Source organism: Rhineura floridana, chromosome 6, assembly GCF_030035675.1.
Source record: "Rhineura floridana isolate rRhiFlo1 chromosome 6, rRhiFlo1.hap2, whole genome shotgun sequence".
NCBI classification, from domain to species: domain Eukaryota; kingdom Metazoa; phylum Chordata; class Lepidosauria; order Squamata; family Rhineuridae; genus Rhineura; species Rhineura floridana.
The window spans coordinates 150,258,087-150,285,956 of NC_084485.1; the positions used below are offsets into that span (position 1 = coordinate 150,258,087).

The 27,870-nt window shown below is 42.2% G+C and overlaps 1 protein-coding gene across 8 annotated transcripts in view; it reads right to left on the reverse strand.

The window, feature by feature from the left end:
* Positions 1-1,074: 1,074 nt before the first annotated feature.
* Positions 1,075-27,870, reverse strand: part of RGSL1 (regulator of G protein signaling like 1) — an 88,802-nt gene continuing 62,006 nt past the window's right edge. For 5 of the 8 annotated variants that reach the window (XM_061634082.1, XM_061634079.1, XM_061634083.1 and 2 more), the window contains 8 exons: positions 27,729-27,825; positions 24,101-24,230; positions 18,030-18,213; positions 16,104-16,242; positions 12,307-12,431; positions 11,218-11,330; positions 3,878-3,973; positions 1,075-1,459 (listed from right to left, as the gene is read on the reverse strand). In XM_061634082.1, the coding sequence (XP_061490066.1) occupies positions 1,263-1,459; positions 3,878-3,973; positions 11,218-11,330; positions 12,307-12,431; positions 16,104-16,242; positions 18,030-18,213; positions 24,101-24,230; positions 27,729-27,825 (1,081 nt within the window). In that variant the 3' untranslated portion in view covers positions 1,075-1,262. Of the gene's footprint in view, positions 1,460-2,699; positions 2,764-3,877; positions 3,974-11,217; positions 11,331-12,306; positions 12,432-14,315; positions 14,490-16,103; positions 16,243-18,029; positions 18,214-24,100; positions 24,231-27,728; positions 27,826-27,870 lie in introns of those variants that run through there. The other 3 variants (XM_061634085.1, XM_061634086.1, XR_009763626.1) reach the window with 3 other exon arrangements.

Consider the following 27,870-nt stretch of genomic DNA (forward strand, 5'->3'; position numbering starts at 1 on the left):
CCCACCTTTCGCTGAGGCAGGGCTGTTGTGCCTTTCCCTCGGTTGCCACCGTGGAGAGCTCCTTGGGGTCTCGGCCGCTTGTGATGCCTTGAACCAAGGGCTCCGCTCTCTGCAGAGGCCCCTCGAGTCTTTCTGATAGCTGTGATGAACGTGGTTGTCATTGCTGTTTCACAAAACACCCCTCTGCCACAAATCCCCACCCTAAGAAAACTGCCTTCTCCATTTATGACAAACTACAGAAAGGACCCTGACTGATCTAGAGTCTGTTCTCAGGAAATGAGGGATGGTGTGTGTGTTTGTGTGGATATTTACAAGCTGAGAAGTATAGGTTGGTTGTCTTGGCATCCTCAGAGGGCTCCATTTCACTGCCCTTCAGAGTAGACCCAGGTTGTCCTGATGTGTATCTGCCCTCTGTGTAATTACAAAGGCTCATGAGACGTCATCCTCCCTCTAAGGGCTCCAATGGGCTTTCCTGAAGGCAACAGTGGGCTGCATCAGTGCTCTGAGCTGTGTGCCTAGGTGCCATTTTAATTTCCCACAATGTAGCATTGTCCTGGGAATTGTTGGAAATTAAATTGGTGGTTAAACATTTAAAGGGGGTGGGGTGAGAGGTCCAGAGCATGCATCAACAGTTAGTAGGCACCTGTTAGGGTGCGGGGGGCCTGGCCAGTTGCCCAAGGTTGCCAGGTGTTGACACCACCTCTGATGACCTGTCTCTCCCTCCACTCTCTGGAGCCTCTGGAAGACTGTTACCCCTACTTCTGACAGATTAGGGTCAAGGGAAGAGCCAGTTTGCTCTGTATTTCCTAGCCTAGTTATTAGGAACTGGCAGCTGAAGATCCTTGCAAGGAAAAAGGAAAGTGATGGAATGGCTGGAGCAATGGCTCTGTGGGTAGCCCTGTGACATGTGGTGTGAATTAAGGAAGAAATGCTGACTGGGAAGGAAATGGAAATGAGAGGGCAAAACTCTTGTACATAAGTGGAACAAAATTAGGACTTTCCAGATACAAAAAGGTTGTGGAGCAGGGGGAATACTTTTTAGATAGAGTGGATGGTTCAATTCAATTCAGTTCATTTATTATCACAGTCGTAGACCAGAATAAAAAGTGTACAAGATAAAAACAGATAATTCAGTACAACACAGCACACTTAGCATAAAATCTCATTAAAATCAGATCCTCGTCATCAAATTAGCTATCGGTTTAACAAAGTTCTTCTGCAACGCATAGCAGCCGCACAGAAACTGGCAACCTTTGGATGGTTTATTCCCCAGGAGCATCTGTTTTGGGCCAGCAAACTGGATCTACTGCAGTTATGTTAAAGGGCCGCAACCCTGACCTGCATTGAAGTTTTGTTACCCAGTTAGAAAGGGCTAGAATAATCTTCTCCATCATGCCCAGATGAAGACCCGTATGATGCCTGTTATAACAGTTTATTTGCAACAAGTATAGATGATCCCCTGTGCAGAAAAATAAAATAAAAAGAATCTTTAACAACTGCAAGCTGAGATATGCAACCTTACACATCCCTCTAAACATGTGCTAGTATTATACATGCAACTGAAAATAGCCAGTCCATTGGCACTAATTCATTTTAGCTTGTGGGCAACAATTGTCTCTAATCATAATAGTTACATTAACCATGTATGGCAGTTCTTGACACAAGGAACTGAATTTATTTTTATTTATTTTATTTATTTATTATACTTTTAGACCGCCCTTTAGCGGCAAGCTCTCAGGGCGGTGTACAACAGAATAAAACCACATTAAAATACAGGTGAGTGTGGGTACAACACAACTATAAAAACATTTTAAAAGCAAGGTGAAGACAAAGATTAAAATAAGATTACAATTAAAATTAAGATTAAAATTAAAATGCCTGGGCAAAGAGGTAGGTCTTTACCTGGCGCCGAAAAGATAACAAAGAAGGCACCAGGCGTATCTCATCAGGGAGGGCGTTCCATAATTCGGGGGCCACCACTGAGAAGGCCCTAGATCTAGTTATTGCTCTCCGGGCCTCCCTATGAGTTGGAACCCGGAGAAGGGCCTTCGACGTCGAGCGTAGCGAACGGGTAGGTACATAGCGGGAGAGGCATTCCACCAGGTATTGCGGTCCGATACCGTTAAGGGCATACAGGCATACCCCACTTAACGTCACCTCACTATAACGTACATGCTCCATATGCCTGTATTTCTCCAGAAACACAGCTAGCAAACCACTTACAGCATTAGGGTTAGGGAGAGGGGCGGCAGCGCAACAGCAGAGGCTTTAGCGCGTGGGGTGGAAATAGATGTGATCGCGCCACCGCAAATCAGCTGGGAGGCGCGATCGCGATCAGCTGAGAGGCGCGGCAGCGCAGCAGCAGAGGCTTTAGTGTGGGGCTTTGAGGCTCCGCATGAAGGAGAGGTAAAAAAAGTTTTAAAACGTAGTGCTTCACTTTAAGGACATTTTCGGTTTACGTACTCGCTCTGGTGCCATTGAGTACGTTAATGCGAGTTATTACTGTATTGCAACCGATACAAAACCAGCGCAATCTTCACATTGTTATTTTGTTTCTTCAATGGGTACAATCTTGCCATATATCCAACTGATTTCAACTGGAGAATTAAGCATGTGCTTAAAGTTCTCCCAACATAACTTAAATATGTTTAATTTTGAGTCAGTTTTGCCCTGAGATTCTAGCTTTTCTGGTTACCTACCGTCTCTGGGGCACAAATATAGTAGTTGAAGACTTTCTTAACTGGCCTACACTTCCTACTGAAGCTGAGGAGGGAAAAGAGACATATATGACACATTCATTCTAGGCAGCTGAAATTTTCTATCCCTGTTCTTTCCTTCATCATCCCCAACTAAGGAAGGCACTATCTAGACCAGCCTTTCCCAACCAGTGTGCCTCCAGATGTTGTTGGACCACAACTCCCATCAGCCTCAGCCAGCATTGCCAATGACTGAGGCTGATGGGAGTTGTGGTCCAACAACATTTGGAGGCACACCAGTTGGGAAAAGCTGATCTAGACAATTCTGAGGCACTTTGGCTACTTATATTGCAACTCCACAATTACTTGTTGAGCTATTTTATTGGTTGCTGGCAAGGGAATGGGTAGAAGCAAGCTGTGGCTGGCCAGTGCCAGGATCATGCCCCTCGGCTGGATCTCTGTAGTTTTGTTTGCTTTTATGTCTCAGTCCCACATATTGTTTGATGACCAGTTGCAGTCTGGCTGCTGGGAGAATTTAGCAAGCCTCCCCCCTCCCCCCGGACAGAAATTCAAGCAGGCTGTGCATCAGTCAGATGGTCCACCCTCCCTAGCAACGGGGCTGGCACATTGATCTTGACTGTCTGGATCGCCATCCCTGCCATTCAGTCTGCCTGCCTTACCTCACCCAGCTTGGCTACCCACCTTGGAGGAGAACCAGAATTACTGCATGGAGTACCAATCTTAGCTTGCTTGTCTAGAGTTTCTGAGAAATCAAGTTGCAAAGGAAGTTGGATTTATGCTGGGAATTCCAATGTCTGTGTGGACATGTCTTGGGTTCAGTTCCTGCCACTAGTTCTGTCCTTGAGGCTGAGCCATGCCAGCAGGCCCCTGACACCTAACTATCTTTAGACATGCCACCCAGTGAATTCTGGGTCAAACTGGAAGTGGAAGATAATATATGTCTTGAAGTGCTCAGATAATTCAACAACTTTCTTTCCTTTTATCCTCCAGGACTTGCATCATGGCTACAAGATTTCTCATGATCACTCAGGTAGCTATACATAGATCTTGGGCAACTGACCTGGTGAAGAGGGTCCTTAGGCCCCTGCTAGAGATGTCTGAACAACCAGGATCAGACTGGCTCATAGGCCAGACCATACTCCTGCAGCACTGGAACTTACATTTTTCTCCAGGTGATTCTTCCACCTCTTCCTTAGGCTGTGGCAGCAGTAGCTGAATGCCTCTAAGTAAAGTAAACCTGATGATTGGATGATCTTCTGTTTAACATAATAATAGCAATAATAACAATAAAAATTCAAAATATTACACAAGAGGCTTCCCATTTCACCATTCATCTTTCCCCAAGCTATTAGATCCAGTTACCCAATATAGGATATACGCAAAACATTACGTTTGTATGCTTGTTTCAATCAGAGAACACTTTCAGAAAAAGGCTTCAGAAGCCAGTCACCCAAAAATGCATCAGGACAACACATGAAAGGATGTGCTAACCCTTACCTACAAAACTGAACTCAAAAACTAAGTAAAAATAAAAAATATGGAATGCTTCAAAATAATATAGACTTTCCTTTTCTCCCAGGCATTTTAGCATGTGTTTTTATCTTGTTTTAAATGTTTAATTTGTGTTTAAATTGTTTTTAAAAGATGTGTTTTAAATTTGTATATGTGTTTTTAGGTACTGTGAACCGCCCAGAGAGCTTCGGCTATGGGGCGGTATAGAAATACAATAAATAAATAAATATAGGAAAATGAAGTACAATTTTAATCTAATATAAAAAATATTAAAATGCAGTCAAAATAGATACAATTATCATAACAAGATGATAAATTAACTTTTTTCAGGTCAAGGCTTGATCAACATCCTAATATGACCAATAGATGACAACTAAAACTATAAAAGACCAGCCATATGTGGACTCAAAGAATTATCAGAAGAAAATTATTATATACAACGTAGTCACAGAGAATTTGTCTACTAGGTTAGTCTGTCTAAATGATGCAGTGAGCTCATATATATATCTCATAACGATGAAATTACTATGCACAAGTGGTACTAAACATGATGACATATTAGTTAATATATCTGCATTTTTCTAATAATTGTGCCCAGTCAACTACACTTTGGGGGCATCTTCCAAAGGTGAGGCATGCACTTGTCAGCTTCCCACTGTAGCCCAAAATGCATCACCTTGATGGGACTAGGGATGGTGTAGACTATTAGCAAAATTGGACATATCCTCCTGCTGGGAGGAAGGACGTGATATAAATCAAATAATAAATAAATACATAGATTTGGTATTGAATTCTGGGATAATTCACAAGTTGGTCTCATCATCGAACAGGCTCCCACGCTGTGTGCATTCGCTGTACTGTCATATTTTTGTAATCCGCAGCAAGAATTACTTAATTATTTATGTGATTATTTTTGTAATCTGCTGCTGCTGTATACATTATATAAACATAAGCAGCATAAGGAATAACAGAAAAGTACATAATTTTTTGGAAAAAATGACCGGGGGGGGGAAGGGAAAACCGGGAATTGCGTTTACTAGTGGGACACAATTTATAGTGAATAGGAACTGGCAGCCCATTGGACAAATTGAAAAACGGAATGGAATCAGATAGTGAATCTCATCCCTAGGTGGGACAGACACATAATAATTGCCATGTGATGTGTTTTTGGCTGACTGTCTTCTGAATAGTTTTTCTATTAATAATTATAAATGGCATCTGCAAACATCTTAAGTCAACAGACTCGAGATGTGTGTTGTTGTTGTTATGTGCCTTCAAGTCAATTTTGACTTATGGCGACCCTACGAATCAGCAACCTCCAACAGCATCTGTCATGAACCACCCTGTTCAGATCAAGTTCAGGTGTGTGGCTTCCTTTATGGGATCAATCCATCTCTTGTTTGGCCTTCCTCTTTTTCTACTCCCTGCTGTTTTCCCCAACACGATTGTCTTTTCTAATGAATCATGTCTTCTCATGATGTGTCCAAAGTAGGATAACCTCAGTTTCATCATTTTAGCTTCTAGTGACAGTTCTGGTTTAATTTGTTCTAACACCCAATTATTTGTCTTTTTCGCAGTCCATGGTATGTGCAAAGCTCTCCTCCAACACCACATTTCAAATGAGTTGATTTTTCTCTTACCCGCTTTTTTCACTGTCCAACTTTCACATCCCCGTACATAGAGATTGGAAATACCATGGTCTGAATGATCCTGACTTTGGTGTTCAGTGATACATCTTTGCATTTGAGGAGCTTTTCTAGTTCTCTCACAGGTGCCCTCCCCAGTCTTAGCCTTCTTCTGATTTCTTGACTATTGTATCCATTTTGGTTAATGACTGTGCCAAGGTATTGATAATCCTTGACAAGTTCACTGTCCTCATTGTCAACTGTAAAGTTACATAAATCTTCTGTTGTCATTACTTTAGTCTTTTTGATGTTCAGCTGTAGTCCTGCTTTTGTGCTTTCCTCTTTAACTTTCATCAGCATTTGTTTCAAATCATTACTGATTTCTGCTAGTAGTATGGTATCGTCTGCTTATCTTAAATTATTGGTATTTCTCCCTCCAATTTTCACACCTCCTTCATCTTGGTCCAATCCTGCTTTCCGTATGATATGTTCTGCATATAGATTAAACAAATAGGGTAATAAAATACACCCCTGTCTCACACTCTTTCCGATGGGGAACCAATCGGTTTCTCCATATTCTGTCCTTACAGTAGCCTCTTGTGCAGGGTATAGGTTGCGCATCAGGACAATCAGATGCTGTGGCACCCCCATTTCTTTTAAAGCATTCCATAGTTTTTCATGATCTACACTGTCAAAGGCTTTGCTGTAATCTATAAAGCACAGGGTGATTTTCTTCTGAAATTCCTTGGTCCGTTCCATTATCCAATGTATGTTTGCGATATGAACTTTGGTGCCTCAACCCTTTCTAAATCCAGCTTGGACATCTGGCATTTCTTGCTCCATATATGGTAAGAGCCTTTATTGTAGAATCTTGAGCATTATTTACTTGCATGGGATATTAAGGCAATAGTTCGATAATTACTGCATTCCCTGGGATCCCCTTTCTTTGGAATTGGGATGTATATGGAAAGCTTCCAGTCTGTGGGCCATTGTTTAATTTTCCATATTTCTTGACAGATTTTTGTCAAAATGTGGACAGATTCAGTCTCAGTAGCTTGTAGCAACTCTATTGGTATGCCATCTGTTTCTGATGATTTGTTTCTTCCAAGTATTTTAAGAGCAGCTTTCACCTCACATTCTAAAATTTCTGGTTCTTCATCATATGGTTCCTCCGTGAATGAATCTGTCATCCTTGCATCTCTTTTATAGAGTTCTTCAGTGTATTGCTTCCATCTTCCTTTTATTTCATCTTGGTCAGTCAGTGTGTTCCCCGTTGATTATTCAGCATCCCTACTCTTGGTTTAGATTTCCCTTTCATTTCTCTAATCTTTTTGAACAGGGCTCTTGTTCTACCCTTTTTGTTGTCCTCTTCCTATTTCTATATAGTAACTATTGTAATAGTTCTCTTTGTCCCTACGTACTAGTCGCTGTATTGTTGCATTTAGGGTTCTGACCGTGTTTCTATCTCCTTTTGCTTTTGTTTTCCTTCTCTCTTTAACCATTTTAAGAGTTTCTTCAGTCATCCATTGAGGTCTTTCTCTCTTTTTAACTAGAGGTATTGTCTTTTTGCATTCTTCCCTGATAATGTCTCTGACTTCATTCCATAGTTCTTCTGGTTCTCTGTCAACTAAGTTTAAAGCCTCAAACCTGTTCCTTATTTGATCTTTATATGCTTCTGGGATGTTATTTAAATTGTATTTTGGCATTATGATTGCTGTGTTGGTCTTCTTTAGCTTTACTCTGATTTTCGATACAACCAGTTCATGATCTGTACCACAGTCTGCTCCCGGTCTTGTTTTCGCAGAAAGTATGGAACTTCTCCATCTTCTGCTACCAATTATATAATCAATTTGATTCCTATATTGACCGTTTGGTGATGTCCACGTGTACAGTCGTCTTTTCGGTTGCTCAAAAAATGTGTTTGCAAGAAACAAATTATTGGCTTCACAGAATTCAGTAAGTCTTTCTCCTGCCTCATTTCTGTCTCCTAGGCCCCATTTCTCCCTAATTCTTCTCTGTTCCCTACTTTTGCATTCCAATCCCCCATGATTATCAGCACAACTTGTTTTGGTGTGTGATCAATTTCTTCCTGTACGTCTGCGTAAAATCTCTCCAATTCCTCCTCTTCTGCGTTTGCCGTTGGAGCATAGACTTGGATGATGGTTATGTTGATAGGTTTCCCATTTAATCTCATTGATATAACTCGCTCAGACCTTGCGTTGTAGCTCCTCATTGCTTTTGCTACATCACTTCTCACTATTAAAGCAACCCCATTTCTTCTTGATTTCTCATTTCCTGCATAAAATATTTTGTAGTTGCCTGATTGGAAATGTTCCATTCCTGTCCATTTTAATTCACTCACGCTAAGTATTGTAATGTTGATACATTCCATTTCTTGCTTGACAATTTATTACTTTCCCTGGTTCATGCTTCTCACATTCCATGTTCCTATTGTACGCGTCGTACAACTCCGGACTCTCCTTTCGCATCTGTGCGCCTCAGCCTCTGGGCTTCCTTTCGGCTTTGACCCAGCTGCGGCATTTGTCACAGCGCTACTTGTCCTTGTCCTTTGTTCTTCCCCAGTAGTTCGGTGAGTGACTTCTGACCTGTGGGTCTCATCTTCCAGCACTATCTTGTGTTGCATTTTGGATACTCTGTTCATAGGGTTTTCGTGGTAAGAGATATTCAGAGGTGGTTTACCATTGCCTTCCTCTGAGTTTGGATGCATCTTAGTCTGGTGTTTCAGCTTTGACCATTCCGCCTTGGGTGCCCCTGCTAGGAGTCTAGCCTCTTGGTCTAGACTCCTGACGGCATTGCTCTCAGCTTCTTCAGCACTCTCAAACCCCCTCACCATGTTAAGGTGTGCATCCTAGAGGGGGTCGTGTATCTTTCAAAATTAAGTTCAGTAACTTCTCAGAGAGTCTGAAATTGTTCTTCAAACTAATGGTACAAGACAGCCACCTTGAGGGCTCCTGGAGGAAAAGCAATCTTGAATCTTGAATTTTAAAAGCAATCCCGGACGGGAGGTGGGGAGATGAGTTTCTGTAACATAGTAGCCACCACATCAAAAGCCCTGCCAGTTTGCTGTGGCCAGGATGTGAGGTGGGGAAGATGGCCTTTCCCCATTGTCTTTCTTCCATTTACTCTCCACCTTCAAACTGACCACAATAAGAGAGAATTAACTAGCCAGGGCTGATATAATTTCACAAGACATGCCCAACAGGCCCCATTGTGGCATTTTGGCCCACATCATCCACAGAACACCAGCGGCAGGGCAGCAACAGTGGTGGAGCTTTCCACCACTGCACCAATGAGTGGGGAAGGAACCTTTGCTACTCTGTCAGCAGGGTGGTCCTACTGCATTGTATGATGCCTCACTCAATCTCCAGGGGAGCATAGGGTTGCTCCTGCAAAGTTGCCATCCAGTTCTCTTAAGAACTTAGAATTTTCATTCATGAACTCAGATTTAATAATAATAATTGGGCAATTATATATTGGAAGACATTGCATATTGAAACTATAGAGCCACATATTCAACAACAGAGTATTTCAGATAATTTGAAGACTTCATAATGTAATATATGATCTAAAATGTTAACAGATGGTGTTTATTCTGTTTATTTATTTAGCTGTTGTCCATACACTGGCACCTCCAGGATGGATTACTGTAATGCACTCTATGTGGGGCTGCCCTTGAGGTTGGTTTGGAAGCTGCAGCTGGTTCAAAATGCTGCTCACTGGGGCAGGGTATTGCCAACATGTCACCTGCTGCTAAAAGAATTGACTGGCTGCCCATTAGCTACCAGGCCAAGTTCAAGGTTCTGATTTTGGTGTACAAAGCCCTATACAGCTTCTGACCGGGATACCTGAAATATCATCTTACCCCTTATTATTTATTTAGTATATTTGTACGCTGCTTTTCATCACCAGGTGACCTCAAACGGCTTCCATAGCAAGAACAAAACAATATCAATAAAAACAATTCAGAACATAAAAATAATCATAAAAGAAAGTACATCAATAAGCAACACCACAAAATATCACAGAACATGCCCAAATCTCAAATCAATCTAGTCTGCAAAATCTAGAGAAGACAGAGAGAGAGAGAGAGAGAGAGAGAGAGAGAGAGAATATACAGTAGAGTCCCATCATTGTGTAACCATCCATGTCTCCAAGAGGAGAAAGTTACAAAACTGGGGCATCATTATAGAGAAGACCCTTCTCCAAGCTCTTCTCCCGAGAGAGTGATGTAGCCACCAATCTGATGATGGAGGAGTTCTTTCAGGCATGACCGCACAACAGCAGCCATCTTGCTTCATAGTGGCCACCCCGCGAAACTTACTTATAAGCTTAAGTCCTTATTAACACAGAATGGGCAATGCCCAAGGCCACTGCCTTGGACTTCTACAGCTAAATACAGCTTCTACAGCTTATATACCCAGTCAATCACTGCGCTCTGTAGGTAAGGGCCTCCTGCAGATACCATCATAACAGGAGGTTCGTTCCACACAACATAGGAAGCAGACCTTTAGTGCTGTGGCGCTGACACTCTGGAATTCCCTCCCCTTAAACACTGGACGGGTACAATCTCTGTTATGCTTTCGGCACCTACTGAAGATCTTCCTCTTTCAACAAGCCCTTTAAATAGAGATCTTATTCCAGTCTGCATCTGTGTTGGAATGGCTTTTTAAGATGGTTTTAAAGATTTGTTTTAATATATTTTAAAGTCTGTTTTTAAGATGTTTTAGAGTGTTTTTAGTGTTTTGTTTGCCGCCCTGGGCTCCTTCTGGGAGGAAGGGTGGGATATATCCCACTATGAACCTACCCGTTCGCTGCGCTCGATGTCGAAGGCCCTTCTCCGGGTTCCAACTCACAAGGAGGCCTGGAGAGCAATAACGAGATCTAGGGCCTTCTCGGTGGTGGCCCCCGAATTATGGAATGCCCTCCCTGATGAGATACGCCTGGCGCCTTCTTTGATATCTTTTCGGCGCCAGGTAAAGACCTACCTCTTTGCCCAGGCATTTTAGTCTTAGTTTTTAATTTTAATGTATAGCTAATTAATTGTAATTTCTTAATCTGTTTTTAATGTCTTTTTATACTTATATGTTGTAATTCACATTCGCTGTTTTAAATGTGTTTTATTCTGTTGTACACTGCCCTGAGAGCCTGTCGCTAAAGGGCGGTTTAAAAGTGCAATAAATAAATAAATAAATAATAAATATAAATTTAATAAACAAATAAGGAATACTGTTGGGATATATAGACATATAAATACACACAGACATGCACACTTCCTGGCCTAACACATAAGACATAACAGATACAACAGAGAACATGGAAGCTGGCTGCACACTCTTGCTTACCTCCACTGTAACTGAGCCTCCTAGTTAACCTCACAGGAGTCGCTTGAGGAGAAGTTGCCATTTTATCTACCTTGATTTTTTTGAAGCCCTTCATTGCTTTCCAAAGGCAATATCTGCAAGGAAAACATTGACAGAGACTACTTTAATTGAGACAATCATGTCTAGCACATTTGACAAAATACTGTTGCTGGCTGGGATAGCCCCAAATAATCAGACTGAGTTCCAAAGAAAGTTAAAAAAAAATCAGGCTGTAGCTTTACTGAGTCCCTGCTGGGCCAGCATACATGGCTGGTGAACTACATTTGCGTTGGTGGCAGCAGCAGCAACTGCCACCGCCAGTGTGTGTTTGGCACAGCTGTGGAGCTGCCCTTCCAACACCAGCATCGCTGCAAATTGCTTTGATGGGGCTGAGACGAACACTGCAGGGTGGTGGCGGAGAGTTTGGGGTTGTGCAGATGCACTGGTGGGGTGCCGTAAATCCATCCATACAGCCCAGGCATCAGCACCACCCCCATTCTGGTAAGCAGCCGTGATGCCAGTGCTGGGAAGGTAGCTCTGTGACTTTGCCCCACCCCACCCGTTGCTATAGATTGGTGGGTTAAATTTGGTATAGGCCTGAGCTAGAGTTTGCAGAGAAGAGAACTGTGCAGAAGTTGCCTGGATTCACACAACTGTTTTCTCTTGTGGGATATTTGCCATTGCTGAGTAATAGCTCTTTTTGCACAACCATGCTACCATAGGTTAATTTATCACATGAAATTCATGCTTGCAAAAGGGTCATGGTAAGCTTAGCAACTGATAACTAACTATTGTTTTAACCCAACTCCCCTGCAATCCACATCCTCCTAGGTCTGCTTTTTATTTTGAATCCTTTTGAAGTTGTTTTTGTCAATATGTTGTCTAGGTTGCAAAGACAACTTTGGGTCAGATTCAGTAAACCTGTTGATAATCTACACACAATGGCTTCAACCATGACACTGACACACACAGAGAGAGAGAGAGAGAGAGAGAGAGAGAGAGAGAGAGAGAGAGAGAGAGAGAGAGAGAGAGAGTCTCTGTCTTTCTGATCCAAGGGAGAGGAACACTTACTTCTTCCAGAAGAACAATAAAACTGGGAAGATAGACATCATGGCACCATGATAAAGAGTCCTGTTCAGCACACCTTCAGAGATTAATGCCCGGATTTGAGCACACTGTGATTCTGTGAGGTTGACCTGCCCACAGAAGAGAAGTCATAACATAAAACGGAGGATAATTATATCAATCCACAGTTAGAAAGATATAAAGAAAGAAATATTTCACAAGACAGCTGATGTCACTGATCCCCATCCTTTGGGATCCCGCCTTCCAACTAAGGGTTGAATGCAAGAGCCTGCATGGGAGGCTTTCTTTGGGGAAGACAGATTTATAATACTAGAGTGGTCACTGTTGATATTTCATTCTCAGTGTGAACCTGGTTTCACATTTTAATTGTTTACATATCAGAAATTTAAACACTGGATTAGCCCTCAGCCTTGCCCTGTGTAATGCCCCTGTCAAGACCAATCTGGAGTTCAATGAAATCTCAGGGGAAGGCCCTATTGTTCAGCCTATCACCTATGAGATTCTATGGAACTCAGGAGACACTGACAACTCCCTCTCCAAATGGTGCCACTGCCACAGAATGACACTCATAGAATAGTAGAGTTGGAAGGGGCCTATAAGGCCATCAAGTCCAACCCCCTGCTCAATGCAGGAATCCCAATAAAAGCATTCCTGACAGATGGCTGTCCAGCTGCCTCTTGAATGCCTCCAGTGTCGGAGAGCCCACTACCTCTCTAGGTCATTGGTTCCATTGTCGTATGGCTCTAACAGTTAGGAAGTTTTTCCCGATGTTCAGTCAAAATCTGGTTTCCTGGAACTTGAGCCCATTATTCTGTGTCCTGCACTCTGGGATGATCAAGAAGAGATCCCGGCCCTCCTCTGTGTGACAACCTTTCATGTACTTGAAAAGTGCTATCATATCTCCTCCCAGTCTTCTCTTCTCCAGGCTAAACCCCAACCCCAAATTAAAGCATACCTGACAGGTGGCTGTCCAGCTGCCTCTTCAATGCCTCCAGTGTTAGAGAGGCCATCACCTCCCTAGGTCATTGGTTCCATTGTCGTACCACTCTAACAAAGTTTTTCCTGATATTCACAGAATGACACTCATAGAAGAGAAGAGATCCTGGGCCCCCTCTGTGGGACAACCTTTCAAGTATTTGAAGAGGGCTATCCCCTTAGTCTTCTCAGAGCTAAACATGCCCAGTTCTTTCAGTCTCTCCTCACAGGGCTTTGTTTCCAGTCCCCTGATCCTCCTTGTTGCCCTCCTCTGAACCTGTTCCAGTTTGTCTGCATCCTCCTTAAAGTGCGGAGATCAGAACTGGACGCAGTACTCAAGATGAGGCCTAACCAGTATTGAATAGAGGGGAACTAATACTTCATGTGATTTGGAAACTATACTTCTGTTAATGCAGCCTAAAATAGCATTTGCTTTTCTTGCAGCCACATTGCACTGTTGGCTCATATTCAGCTTGTGATCAACGACAATTCCAAGATCCTTCTCACATGTAGTACTGATGAGCCAAATATCCACCATCTTATAACTGTGCATTTGGTTTCTTTTTCCTAGGTGTAGAACTTTGCATTTATCCCTGTTGAATTTCATTCTGTTGTTTTCAGCCCAATGCTCCAGCCTATCAAGGTCCCTTTGAATTTTGTTTCTGTCTTCCACAGTATTAGCTGTCCCCCCCCAATTTTGTATCATCTGTAAATTTGATAAGCATGCTCTGTATTTCCTCATCCAAGTGGTTAATAAAAATGTTGAAGAGCACTGGGCCCAGGACCGAGCCCTGTGGTACACCACTCATTACTTCCACCCAGTTTGAGAAGGAACCATTGATAAGCACTCTTTGAGTATGATTCTGGAGCCAACTGTGGATCCCCCTGATAGTTGCTCTATCCAGCCCACATTTAGGTAGCTTGCTAATCAGAATATCATGGGGCACTTTGTCAAACGCTTTGCTGAAGTCGAGATATATTATGTCCATAGCATTCCCACAGTCTACAAGGGAGGTTACCTGATCAAAAAACGAGATAAGATTTTGGCAGGATTTGTTCTTCATAAATCCATGTTGTCTCCTAGTAATCACTGCATTGTTTTCAAGGTGCTTACATATTGACAGCTTTATAATCTGCTCCAGGGATTGATGTTAGGCTGACTGGTCTGTAGTTCCCTGGTTCCTCCGTTTTACCTTTTTTGAAGATAGGGACAACATTAGCTCTCCTCCAGTCATCCGGCACCTCACCAGTCCTCCATGATTTCGCAAAGATAATAGACAGAGGTCCTGAGAATTCTTCAACCAGTTCCTTCAATACTCTAGGATGCAGTTTATCGGGCCCTGCCAATCTGAACTCATTCAAAGTGATTAGGTATTCCTTGACTGTTTGTCTATCAATTTCAAGCTCAAATCCTGCCCCTTCAACTTCATGTTTCCCAGGAGGGTCATGGACCCTGTATCGGGAGAAGACTGAGCCAAAGTAGGAATTGAGCACTTCTGCCTTTTCTTTCTCATCATTTTGCCATCCTCACTGAGTAGCTGTCCACCATTTCTTTTCTCTGTCTTTTACTATGGACATACCTGAAGAAAGCTTTTTTGTTGCTTTTAGCATCTCTCGCTAACCTCAGCTCATTCTCAGCTTTAGGCTTCCTGATGCGATCTCTGCAATTCTGTGATACCTGCCTGTATTCTTCCTTTGTGGCCTGGCCTTCTTTCCACTTCCTGTATGTGTCCTTCTTTTTCTCAGGTCATCTCAAAGCTTTTTGTGAAGCCACATTGGCTTCTTCTGCTGTTTTCTCCCTTTTTTCTTTGTTGGAATTGCTTGCCATTGTGCTTTTAGAATTTCCTTTTTTAGAAACTCCCACCCATCTTGGACTCCTTTTCTCATTAGGGTTGCTTGCCAAGGAATTGTACTTACAATTGTTCTGAGTTTATTAAAATCAGCTTTCCTGAAGTCCAGGGTGAGCATATGGCTACTCTCAGCTTTTGCGTCTGTTAAAATCAAGAATTCAAGTATGGTGTGGTCACTTTTCCCCAGAGTTCCCATAACTGCCACTTCATCCACCAAATCATCTCTATTGGTTAGAATCAAGTCCAGGATAGCTGATTCTCTGGTTGCTTCCTCCACTTTCTGTAGGAGAAAGTTATCTCCAACACAAGTCAGAAATGTTTTGGAGGGGCCGTGTTTGGCAGAATTTGTCTCCCAACAGATATCGAGATAATTGAAGTCCCCCATTACTACTACATCATGCCTCCTCGTAACATTGGCAATTTGCTTTTCAGAAGTTACATTCTCATCTTCTCCTTGATTGGGTGGTCGGTAGTAGACTCCAAGCACCACATTCCTTTTGTTACTTGCCCCATTAATTTTAACCTAGATACTCTCGGTGGAGCTACCAAGCTCATCTTCCTGTATTTCTGTGCAAGGACATATATTTTTAACATATAGTGTGACTCCACATCCCTTTTTATTCCTTCTGTTCTTTTTGAACAAGTTATATCCTTCAACTGCTGTATTACAGTCATGGGAGTCATCCCACCAAGTTTCAATTATATTCAGCTCACACTAACAGTATGCTGACACAGAACACCAGCATCCTTGTCTATTTTCAGTGATTAAACAATATAGAAAAACCTGAAATAAAAAAAATACCTAGCTGAGACAATAAAGGGTGAACTATTTCCACCCTTTGAGGCTGCAGCTCCGTCCCCCTCAGTGTATATACTATGCCCAACACCTTCATTTTCTGTCCCTATGGAAGACAAACAACCCCACTGTCTTAGAAAATGTGGCTCCAAGCCTCTTACCCTCAGTTTAGGCGGGATATCTGAATTCAAAAAGAGCTTGTTGATAGTGGCCACTTTGCTCTTCAGAAAAGCAATATCTTTATCTGTGTACAACCCAAGGGAGGCCAGGATTACCACAGAGTCTGAGAGGTGAAAAAACCTGCAGCAGTAACACACAGAGCAAACGATGGAGAGAAGAGTGGAGAATGGTAGTACTTTGTGCAGCACAAAACTTGAGGCAGGATCTCATCAACAGTCAGTGGCTAGAAACTTGATGCAAAAAGTAGGTTCAGACTAGGCACTGCATCATAGGCAACATATGGGGTCAGAGAGATGGTTCTTTCCCTGGGCCATTCTCATGCTGATAACAGGGGAACAGCCCTATAAACAGCCTTAATCCCATAATGGTCCTTTCTATTCATGTAGGCCAATGGGAAACCACAGCAGGCAGAAGCTCTTCTAGGTTGTCACTGTGAAGCACCTAGGAGGTGACAATACATTGCTGGTAAACTGCATTCAGTAAAATAAGATAAAAATACCAGTAAAACAGCAATTTCTTGACCAGTAACTGGTTACATAACAGGAAGCAGAGAGTAGGAATAAATGGGCAGTTCTCTCAATGGAGAGATATAGAAAGTGGTGTCTCCAAAGGATTGGGATTGAGGCCTGCACTTTTTAACTTGTTCATAAATAGGGTGAGCAGTAAAGTTGTCAAGTTTGCTCACGAAACCAAATTGTTCAGGATGGTTAGAATAAAGAGGAATTGCAATGAGTTCCAAAGGGGTCTCTCCAAACTGGCTGAATGGGCAGTAAAATGACAAATGCAATTCAATATAAGGAAGCATAAAGTGATACATATTGAGACAAATCCTAAATTTCACATATATGCTCATGGGGTCTGAACTGGTGGTGGCTGACCGGGAACAAGACCTTGAGGTTCTAGTGGATAGCTCGATGTAGATGTTGACCCAGTGTGCTGGGCTGTGAAAAAGGCAAATTCCATGCTAGGGATCGTTAGGAAAGGAACTGAAAATAAAACTGCCAATATCATAACACTGTTATACAAATCTATGGTGCAACAGCACTTGGAATACGGTTCTGGTCACCTCATCTCCAAAAGGATATTCTAAAGCTGGAAAAGGTTCAGAAAAGGGCAACCAAGATGATCAAGTGGTTGGAGCAACTCCCCGATGAGGAAAGGTTGCAGCATTTGGGGCTTTTTAATTTAGAGAAAAGGCCAGTAAGAGGCGACGTGATAGAAGTGTATAAAATTATGTGTGGCATGGAGAAAGTGGAGAAATAAAATATTTTTTCCTTTGCACAATGCATCCAATGAAGCTTAAAGCTGGAAGGTTCAGGACAGACGAAAGTTCTTCTTTAGACAGTGCTCAGTTAAACTATGGAATCCTCTACCACAAGAAGCACTGATGGCCACCAACTTGGATGGCTGTAAAAGCGGATTAAACATGGAGGATAAGGCTATCAACAGCTAACAGCCAAAATGGCTATGTTCTACCTCCATAGTCAAAGGCGGTATGTCTCTGAATACCAATCGCTGGGAATCGCAGGTAAGGAGAGTGCTGTTACACTCAGGTCCTGTTTGTAGATTTCCCATAGGCACCTGGTTGGCCACTGTGAGAACTGGATGCTGGATTAGATGGGCCACTGGCTGAATGCAGCACAGATGTTCACAGCATAGCCTTCAATCTAAATTGGCATTTTTATGAGATGGTTATATATGATGCTACTTACAGCACAAGATACAGGCCACTATCTTACTATGCAGTTTAGATGTGATGGACACTGACAAATGTTTCTGTTGAGAGATCTGCCTTGTTAAAATGCCTGCCCCGTTCATATGAAAGGTGGAATGGAGTCCTCCTCCTTTAACAGTTCAAGGAGTGTGTAAAACACTGAAGGGGAAATTACAGAGGCTCGCTCACTCACTTCTCCATCTCCAGGTAAAAACAGAGATCATTGCCCAGGAAGTTGACTGAGATGATGCGGCCACCAAATATCTTGCGCTTTGCTTGTACCACTTCAACATCTTCTGATGTGGCAGATGCACCATAACGCCCACTCAGGCCACTCATGCTTCCGCGGTGCTGAGGTGATGTCTGCAATATCATATCTAAGAGACAAAAGGGAAGTCCCAATTACAGCATCTCCCCCAATTATCTGGCCACCAGAAGTATAAAAAATTGCAGTTCACATATTCAGCATAAGTAATATGCTTTGATACTTGGGGTTTCGCTGGACTAAGAAAGGTTTTGCAACATTCAGCATATACCTGACCTTAGATGATAGGCCAAGAAGCATAATATCTAGTATGTTCTCTATTTGAGAACCATGAATTAAATGGATTTAACAATTCAGCCCCAGTACATCCCAGTTAATAACAATACCACACAGCACTCACTTTATATCCATGATCTCAGCTCTTTGGGAAGTGGAGTTCATGTTCCTTAATTCAGCATCAGAAGGTAAGAAGAGCCTGCTGGATCAGGCTAGTGGCCCATCTAGTCCAGCATCCTGTTCATGCAGTGGCCAACCAGGTGCCTGTGAGAAATCCCGCAAGCAGGACCTGAGTGCAAGAACACTCTCCCCTCCTGTGGTTTCCAGCGCCTGGCATTCCGTAGCATACTGCCTCCAACTACAGAGGCAAAGCACAGCCATCATGGCTAGTAGCCATTGATAGCCTTATCCTTCATGAATTTGTCTAATTCTCTTCTAAAGCCATCCAAGTTGGTGGCCATCATTGCCTCTTGTGGAAGCGAATTCCATACTTTAACTGTGTGAAGTGTGAAGTACTTTATCTGTTCTGAATCTTTCAACTTTCAGCTTAATTGGATGTCCATGACTTCTTGTGTTAGCAGAGAGGGAGAATCCACTTTCTCTATCCACTTTCTCAATGCCATGCATAATTTTATACACTTCTATCATGTCGCCTCTTACTCGCCTTTTCTCTAAACTCAAAAGCCCCAAATGTTGTAACCTTTCCTCTTAGGGGTATTGCTCCAAGCCCTTGATCATCTTGGTTGCCCTTTTCTGAACCTTTCCCACCTCTACAATATCCTTTTTGAGGTGAAGCGATCAGAACTGTATACAGCATTCCAAATGCAGTCACATCATAGATTTGTATGACGACAGTATGATATCGACAATTCTATTTTCATTCATCCTTATCCTAATTCCCTAATAATCCCTAACATGGAATTTGCCTTTTTCACAGTTGACACACACTGGGTCGACATCGTTATCAAGCTATCCACTACAACCTCAACATACCCATGAGCATATATATGAAATTAAGATGTTTTGCTCCAGTGTGCATAGCTTTACACTTGTTTACATTGAATTGCATTTGCCATTTTCTGCCCATTCACACCTTGGGTCTGTTCACACAGTGACTTGCTGTGAGATTGGTGCTACTTGCATCCCTGTTTAATTCACATGATTCACATCACGTTGCAAGCAAAGAGAAGCTAGGATGCCATTTCCCCCTTTAAATCCACATTAAACCAATCTAGGGATAATGTGAAAAGTGAAAGAAAAGCCATCTCCACTGCGCAGCGTTACTCAATGTAGGCGCTTTGCTTCAACTTTTTTGCTGGGTGGGTGGATCCTTGCTTTCAGATACTTCCCTTTCTCCACCCACTAAACTCTCCATAAATTCCATTTTGTTTCCAGCGGCTTAACCAGCCACTTCCCCCTGCCTCTCTGTTCTCCTGCATCAGAGTTTGCTATAATAGCCTTCCTTCCCCCTGCTCTCATCAGTTCAGTTTCATGTCAATTGCACCCCCACCCTCTGGGCTTCAGCTGGAGAGGCATGCAATTGACAAGAAGCAACAATGAAACTGACAGAAAGAACCTTCCCCTTCTCTGTTGGCAATAGGGATACACTGGAGGCGGTGAACATGTAGATTTGGGGGCAGGAACATGAAACAGCGTCACCAATCCTTCCCAGACGAACACCGACTAGTGTGAACAGAAAACAGAGGATTTGAAGGTAGGAAGTGTGAATCTTGCAAATCTATTGCGATGGCAAAAGCTGCGTCTTTAATACATCTCTGAGCTCCCATATGAATAGGGCCTCCGTTTGGAGAGATCCTTTTAGAGCTCTTCGCAATCCCTTATTGTTTTAACAACCCTGAACTATTTAGTATCATCAGCAAACTTGGCCACTTCACTGCTCGCCGCAAACTCTAGACCATCTATGAACAAGTTTAAAAAGCACAGGTCCCAATACCAATCTTTGGGGAGTCCACTTTCTACATCCCTACATTGGGAGAACTGTCCATTTATTCCTACTCTCTGCTTTCTGTTTCCTAGCCAGTTCCTGATTCTCAAGGGGACCTTGCCTCTTATTCTATGACTGCTAAATTTACTCAGGAGTGTCTGGTGAGGTACCTCACTGAAAGCTTTTTGAAAGTCCAAGTACACTATGTCCACTGGATCACCTCTATCTATATGCTTGTTGACACTCTCAAAGACCTCTGATAGGTTAGTGAGACAGGACTTACTGTTGCAGAAGCCATGCTGGTTTTGCTTCAGCAAGCCTTGCTCTTCTATATGCTTGGTTATTTTTTCTTTAACAATACTTTCTACCATTTTTCCCAGGACAGACATTAAGCTTACTTGCCTGTACTTTCCAAGATCCTACCTGGATCCCTTTATAAAGATTGGTGTTACATTGGCCACTTTCCAGGCCTGAGGTATGGAGGTGGATCTGAGGGACAAGTGACATTTTCTTTTTTAAAAAACAAGTGTAGGACTATATGAAGAAAGGTTTTAACATTTTGGGTTTTTAGTTTAGAGAAAAGATAAGAGGAGACATGGAAGAAGTGTATAACATTGTGTATGGAGTGAAGAAAGTGGATAGAGAAAAGTTCTTCTCCTTCTCTCATATGACACTAGAACCTGCGGCCAGATAATGAAACTGAATGTTGGAAGGTTCAGGACAGACAAAAGAAAGCACTTCACACAGAACACAGTTAAACTATGGCATTTGCTCCCACAAGAAGTAGTGACGGCCACTTCCGGGAAGGGTGACTTAGCCTGTGCCTGCTTTTGAGACGGGCTCCTGCCTCAAAAGAAGCTTATTCAGATATATCAGTCAGTTTTTTCTTTTTTTTTTGACTGATTAAACTTCTCCCGGGTAGGGAGAAACGAAGAGATTAACCTCAAAGCCTATTTTTGTTGGGACGACCAGATCTCATTAATTTATGGGACGAGGTCCAGCCGACGGAGGTGGGACGGATTTTTAACAGCAAGCTCTATCTGATAAAGCGAACGTTCACCTTATCTTCTAAGAGAGAACGCACTAACAGGCAAGCACCCTTCTTTCTATATTTTTCTTTTACTTGACTTAAATTGTTGCTGTTTAAAAGAGATTTGCCAGATTGATCAGTTTTTGACATCTCACTGGGGAGCCATAACTTCTCTCTGCTACGCACTAATTAATAGCTTATCTCTGTTTTTGTTGCAAAAAGCTGTCCTGGATTTGCATTCTAAAGATATACACAGAAGAGGGATTTCTATTCCAGATTTTTATTTTGAAAAATATTATACTGTTTTGAGACTACTCTCTTTTTGGTCTATTTTATTTTGACGAATCTGTTTCTTGACGATTGCCATTAATTGTTTCGATCCTGGGAACTGCATTTTGTTTACTTAACTATTGGAGAGATAAGGCTGTCTGCTCTGTTTATACTGTGATGTCACCAAGTTTGGAGTATTAACCCAATTGTTGCTGAAATAAGAAGTGGTTTTCCTATATTTTTCTTTTAAAATGGCAATTAAGAAAGTGGCTGAAAATCTGGAAATAACTATGTTTCAGAAAATAATGGATGAGATTGAGATAATGAAAATTGAATTGAGTAAAATGAAGCAGGAGATTAAAGATATAAGGGTCCCTGTGAGAGAGGTGACCCTGGAAGGGGTCCCTGTGAGAGAGGAGACCCCGGAGATTGGAACAGGGGTCCCTGTGAGAGAGGTGACCCTGGAGACTGGAATAGGGGTCCCTGTGAGAGAGGAGATCCCGGAGATTGGAACCAACGTGGAACAGGAACAAGATTTGGAGTCTATGGACTTTAGAAATAAAATCTATTGTTTGGAACTCAATGTTATCTCTGAAGAAATGAATGAAGATTCTAGAGATAAAGTTATCAATGGCATGGATAATCTTCTGGACTGGAATGATGTGATGGAGCCCAATATAGAGAAAATCTATGGAATTAACTGCAGCCATGTGACAATGGAAAAACTTTTAAGAGATGACCCAGTGTATTTTGAAAAAAAGAACAGAGATATGATTTTACAGCAGTATTTCAGCAACCTATTCAGAATGGATGGCAAGAAAATATTTGGGATAGAGGTAATCCCCATCAGACTCTTACTATATGACTATGGCTTTGACAGCAAGATTATTATGGAATACTGATAATGGAAGATTGGATATTGAAATTACTGGACTTAACAAGACTACTGAAGATGGAAGATGGAAAATGGAACTAATAGAGATAATAGAACAATGGCTACTGAAATTATTGAACCTAACAGATTCTGATGTGATGGATTAATTGAAATGTTTATTTTGACTATGGTTATGACAATAAGATTATCATAATTAGTAATGAGATGGATTAATCGATATGCTTATCTGGAAAAAAAAATTGATAGATATATTTCTTAAAGAATTGAAACCTCTCTTTGACTTTTTGTGGAAAGAATAAAGTAATGTTTATGAGATTTGATGATTAAGTAAGATAACTACTGGAGGAAAGTGATTTTATAATATGACTTAAGAGACAGGATTGTTATATATTATAGACTTATAACTGATTTGATCTTTGACAAATGGGAAGTCAATATTTTATTCTTTATTTTTTATTTTTGTTTTTTTTTTTTTTTTTCTTTTTTTTCTTTTTGTTTAACTATTTTTGATTTTGTTTTTTGTCTTTGAATGTTTTATGATTTTGTCTTGTATGTTTTATGAAAATCTGAATAAAAATTATTGAAAAAAAAAAAAAAAAAAAAAAAAAAGAAGTAGTGACGGCCACTAATATGGATGGGATTAAAAGGGGATTAGACAAATTCACGGAGGATAACACTGTCAATGGCTATGTTGTACCGCCACTGTCAGAGGCACCAGTTGCTGGGAGAGTGTTGTTGCATTCACATTCTGCTTGTGGGCTTCCCATAGGCATCTGGTTGGTCACTATGAAAGAAGAGATGTTAGACTAGATAGCCCTTTGGCCTGACCCAGCAGGGATTTTCTTGTGTTCTTATAGGCTGGGATGAACTAAGCTGTTGTATAACTGAGATGTCTAAATTTCCAACAATCAATGGACATGGCACTCTACATAGTAAAATAAGCAAAAAGAAAATGTTAGTATCTAAAGTTTGACCCTCTGTCTCTCTGTGTGTAGAGAGACAGAGGGGAGAGAAGTAAGGATGATAGGAGAGTAATGTGAGAAAAAGGTCTTCACTTGACAACGGAGTTAGGCCAGAACCTCATGGAACAGATGGCCTTGCAGCTGGGGTTTCAACCGTGAGACATCATGCATGTGTCCTGAGAGGAAAAGAGGAATCCAGGCATAAGCAACAGCAAGGGGGAAAGGGTGGAGCTGTCTCAATCATTAGAGGATGTTTGGTCTGCTGAAGATGGAGTGGTGAAGGGTGAAAGTCACTGACAGAGAAGCAATACTGGGAAATCAGGGCAAAAAAGAGAGTTACAAATGTGTGGACAGCTCTAAAGACTGGAGGACAAAGAATTTGGGCTTCATCAATTCATGTATGTTTCCAGCTCTGAATGTGCAGCTTCTTTACTCTCAAGGCTGATTTCATTCTCAGGAGTCCATTTGTGTTGGTCCACATAGTCTTCAATCCTGCACCAACTGGCACTCTCTCCCCATGCCTTAAATAAATAAGAGCAAGAAATAAACCCAAGGAGGTTCCTCCCGAGACCTTCCCAAGAGCCAATCGTGTGGGAGACAAGAGATTCAGAAAGGACGTACTTTCCTTCTCGTTTTTCAGTTCCCGTTGGAGGAATTCTTCAAAATGTTTACGCTGTGACACATAACTCATTGCTTTTCGGAACTTGCAGACAGTCCTGATGAACGCACCAAGTATATTCCAGCACCTTTTCTGAAGAAGACAGCATTGTTAGTTATGTCCAGCACAACACAGCTTGTTCATAAATAAGACAAGATACAGGGTTTTTTAAGCAAAACCCTTCCATTTCAAACACAACATTTGAAGAGGTTTGGAATTTAAAACTTCAGATTCTGAGATCTTTCATATTTTGGACTCATGTGGAATTCTTTTCGGGGGAGTAGACATGTTAGTTTCTTGCAGAACAACAACAAAGGTCACATCCACACCATACATTTAAAGCACATGGTTTCCCTCCAAAGAACCTGGGGAACCACAGTTTACCCTTCATGGAGCTACAATTCCCAGGATCCTTTGGGGAAAGCCGGATGCTTTAAATGTGCATTAAATACGCTTTAAATGTATGGTTTGGATATGGCCAAATGTGGCACTTCAGACACTAACAAACATATTGTGGCAAAAGCATTCATGGATTGCAGTACATTCATCAGGTGCCTGAAATATTAACCAAGGTTAACATTAATATCAGTACAGATGTGATGAAGTACCATGGATAGGTCTTAAAAGGAAGGGAGGGGGAACACATATGTGAGAGGAGAAGGAGCGGAAGGAGCCCATAGGGCACTTCTGGTCTCTTAAACGTAGTTCCAAAATTGACAATGTTATATCTGCACTGTGCCCAGTAGTGTAGTGGCAAATTCAGAAGTGCAGGGTCCCTTCATGATAGTCAGACATGCCGCCTTCTAAGATTATACAACCTTCTAAAATAGAATAACTTGGCTGGGTTTGAACATTGCTTTATCTTTCTCAGTCACTGTCACAATTTCACTTTTCTTTCTCACTGTCAGAGATACTGCATGAATTACTGAATTCATGTCTACACGTTTTTCTCCTGCTGCTACCAAACTGTTTGATGATATAGATGGGATGCTATCATCAGGATTCACATCTTCCCCCTTGCCCTTTTTTTGCTGCTGGATTGAGAATGAGCTCCTTCTTAATGCCTTCTCCCATAAAAACAGATGTCCCTAGGAGCCAATAAGCTTGAAACGGGAGTGTGTTAGCTACTGAGAAGAGTCTTCTCAGTGGCTGACTCACCTCCTGATTGGCTCTAATCAGCATGACAGGATAAGAAAGTATATTAGAAAACTCTACTCAGTGGCCAGCACACTCCCCTTTCATGCTTCTTGACTTGTAGGATGCTGGAGACATAGGGACCCTGCTGACACCTGGCTCCCAAAAAACTAAGGGGTCTAAGGTCCCCTGAGACCCTGGACAACTACACCTCTGACTGGGCCTAGGTAGAAGGTGCTTTTATGCTCTGAATCCTGCATCATAAGTTATCTTTTAAAACTCAAGACGCTGCTGCTTTTGGGAAGGAGTGAACCCCCCTCTCACTGTATATATGCACATTTTTAAACATGCATAAGATAGACCCATTGGATTGCAGCCTCTGCTTGTGGGGAGGGCCAGCTCTCTCTGTGACTCTCCTTATATGCTCCAAGACTCACTCATTTAGGGCTAGGCTACTCAAGCAGCAGAATGAGATGGTAGAATGGATTCTTCCGCTTCAGACAGCTGTGCTTCTTGCTTATTTGCAGGGAGTTATTTATTAATTTGTTTATGTTAAAGATTCATATACCACCCTTCAACAGAGCTTCTAGGAGAGCTTACAAAAAAAACCCCAAGATACCACACAAACAAAACATAACAAACCACATGTTAAAAGAGAAAAGATATATTAAAATGTTTTAAAGGATGTAAGAGAAAAACAATGTCTTTTCCTGGTTCCAAAAGGGTAACAACATCAGCAACAAGCACTAGAATACACAGAGGAATATTCAAAACTAGAATCCACCACTTGTAGCCTGAAGTGGCAAGAGTCCGTTCTACCACCTCGGCATCCTATCATTTCATTCCTAGAGTTTCCTTTTACATGGGAAGACCAGGTCTTAAGCGGTGGCTACAGAGAGTAAAGTTTTGGTAGGAGAGCTGCTGTTGGCTAGTGAGATAACTGGACATCTTTGTTGGAAAGTGGTACATTCTCATCATCTGACACAGTTCCCAGTTTGGTCCCACAGCCTCTCCCCTAACTCCCAATGTATATAACCTATAAAAGGACACTTATGCACAGAGATAGAGAGTGGCTGATACTTCAGAGGCTTGGTTAGCTTTAATCAAAGTGACGTTGCAGAAAAGTGAGCAATTATTTCATGTTTCTGACATTAATTTATTCAGGTTTGGGGAACCTGCGGCCTTCCAGATGTTGCTGAACTACAACTCCCATAATCTCTGGCCATTGCCCATGTTTGCTGGGGCTGATGAGAATTGTAGTTCAGCAACATCTGCCCAGAGCCAAAGGATTCAGACTGAGGCGAGGCGATGTCTTCCTTTCTTTTTATTAAAGTTATGGTTACATCCAAAGCAGTGCGCTTCATTCACCTGTCCACTCTGACTCACTACTTTTCCTAACTAACCTAGCTAAGCAGTCTTTGCAGCGTTTGGGGAAAGCTGACTCAGCAGTTGTGCCTTGGAAAGCACCGACTTCAGTAGGGAAGGTTTTCGTGCCTGAGTTCCACCTTTCAAAAGTCCCTTCTCATGCCTCCTCACGCAGGCATGAGCAAGGGGGGTCTAGTCTCAGACGGCACATCAGGCAGGGGGCTTCGCCAGGTGACAGTGCAGGCTCTGCAAGCAGAACACCGATTGGCTAGGAAGCGTTTGAAGTGTCCGGCAAGGATTCTCGAGTGGCCGTGGATGGCGCAATCGGGGAGTCGCTTTCCAACTGCTCTGGCATTGGACTCGCAGGAGGGGCAGGAACTGCATCCATAGAAGTGCTGGGCATGGGAGTTTGGGGTCTTCCAGAACCCTCCCCGCTACTCTCCCTTCCTCCCGCTTCCCAAGGAAGCTTGTCCACATCTGACTCCACTCCCCGATCTAGCTCCCCCTCAGTCTGGGGCACAACTTTCTGAAGGGTGAAAGGTTCCCCACACTTGGTTTACATAGCACAGCTTTGAGTGTGATGTCAAGAAGGTAGACTACAAGGAAGGACACTGCACACTCAATGGAGGGTTTAGTACTCCCAACTACAAAGGTCCCCTTTGAACCTAAAATCCAGGGCCCACCCAGCCCCAATCTGTTCTGTGATGGGAACAGATCCAGCTTTAGATACATGAGTCTGCTTCTGTCACAGTCCTGGCCGATCCAATCAAAAGCAGCTTCCAGATTCAATGGTTCAGCCAACATATGTCTTAGCCAATAATTTCACTACCAATAATCAGGAGAAACACATTTCTGGAAGCAGAAGACAAGGGGAAAACTCTTCTGGCAAACTGTGTCTCCAACATATACCCAATGTTTTGCTATCACAGACAATTGGGTTTGTTTACTTAATGGAGCTTCCAGAATCCTGTGGCAAACTGATATTAGTCTTTAGGACAGATTCAAGACAGTCAAGTCTTTCATTTCAAATATGGTCGGAATATAAGGCAGGAGGGCACAAATCCAAATCACTACTCTATAGCCATCACTCACCAGCTTGTCTTTCACCATGGAGCCCCTCATCGCCTTCCCACCAGGTGGAAGAATTGAAATTTCACTTTCAGGATATAAGCCTTGATACATTTTAAACCTGTCATAGTGCAGCGAAAAGGAGAGCAAGATAGGTGAGAAAATT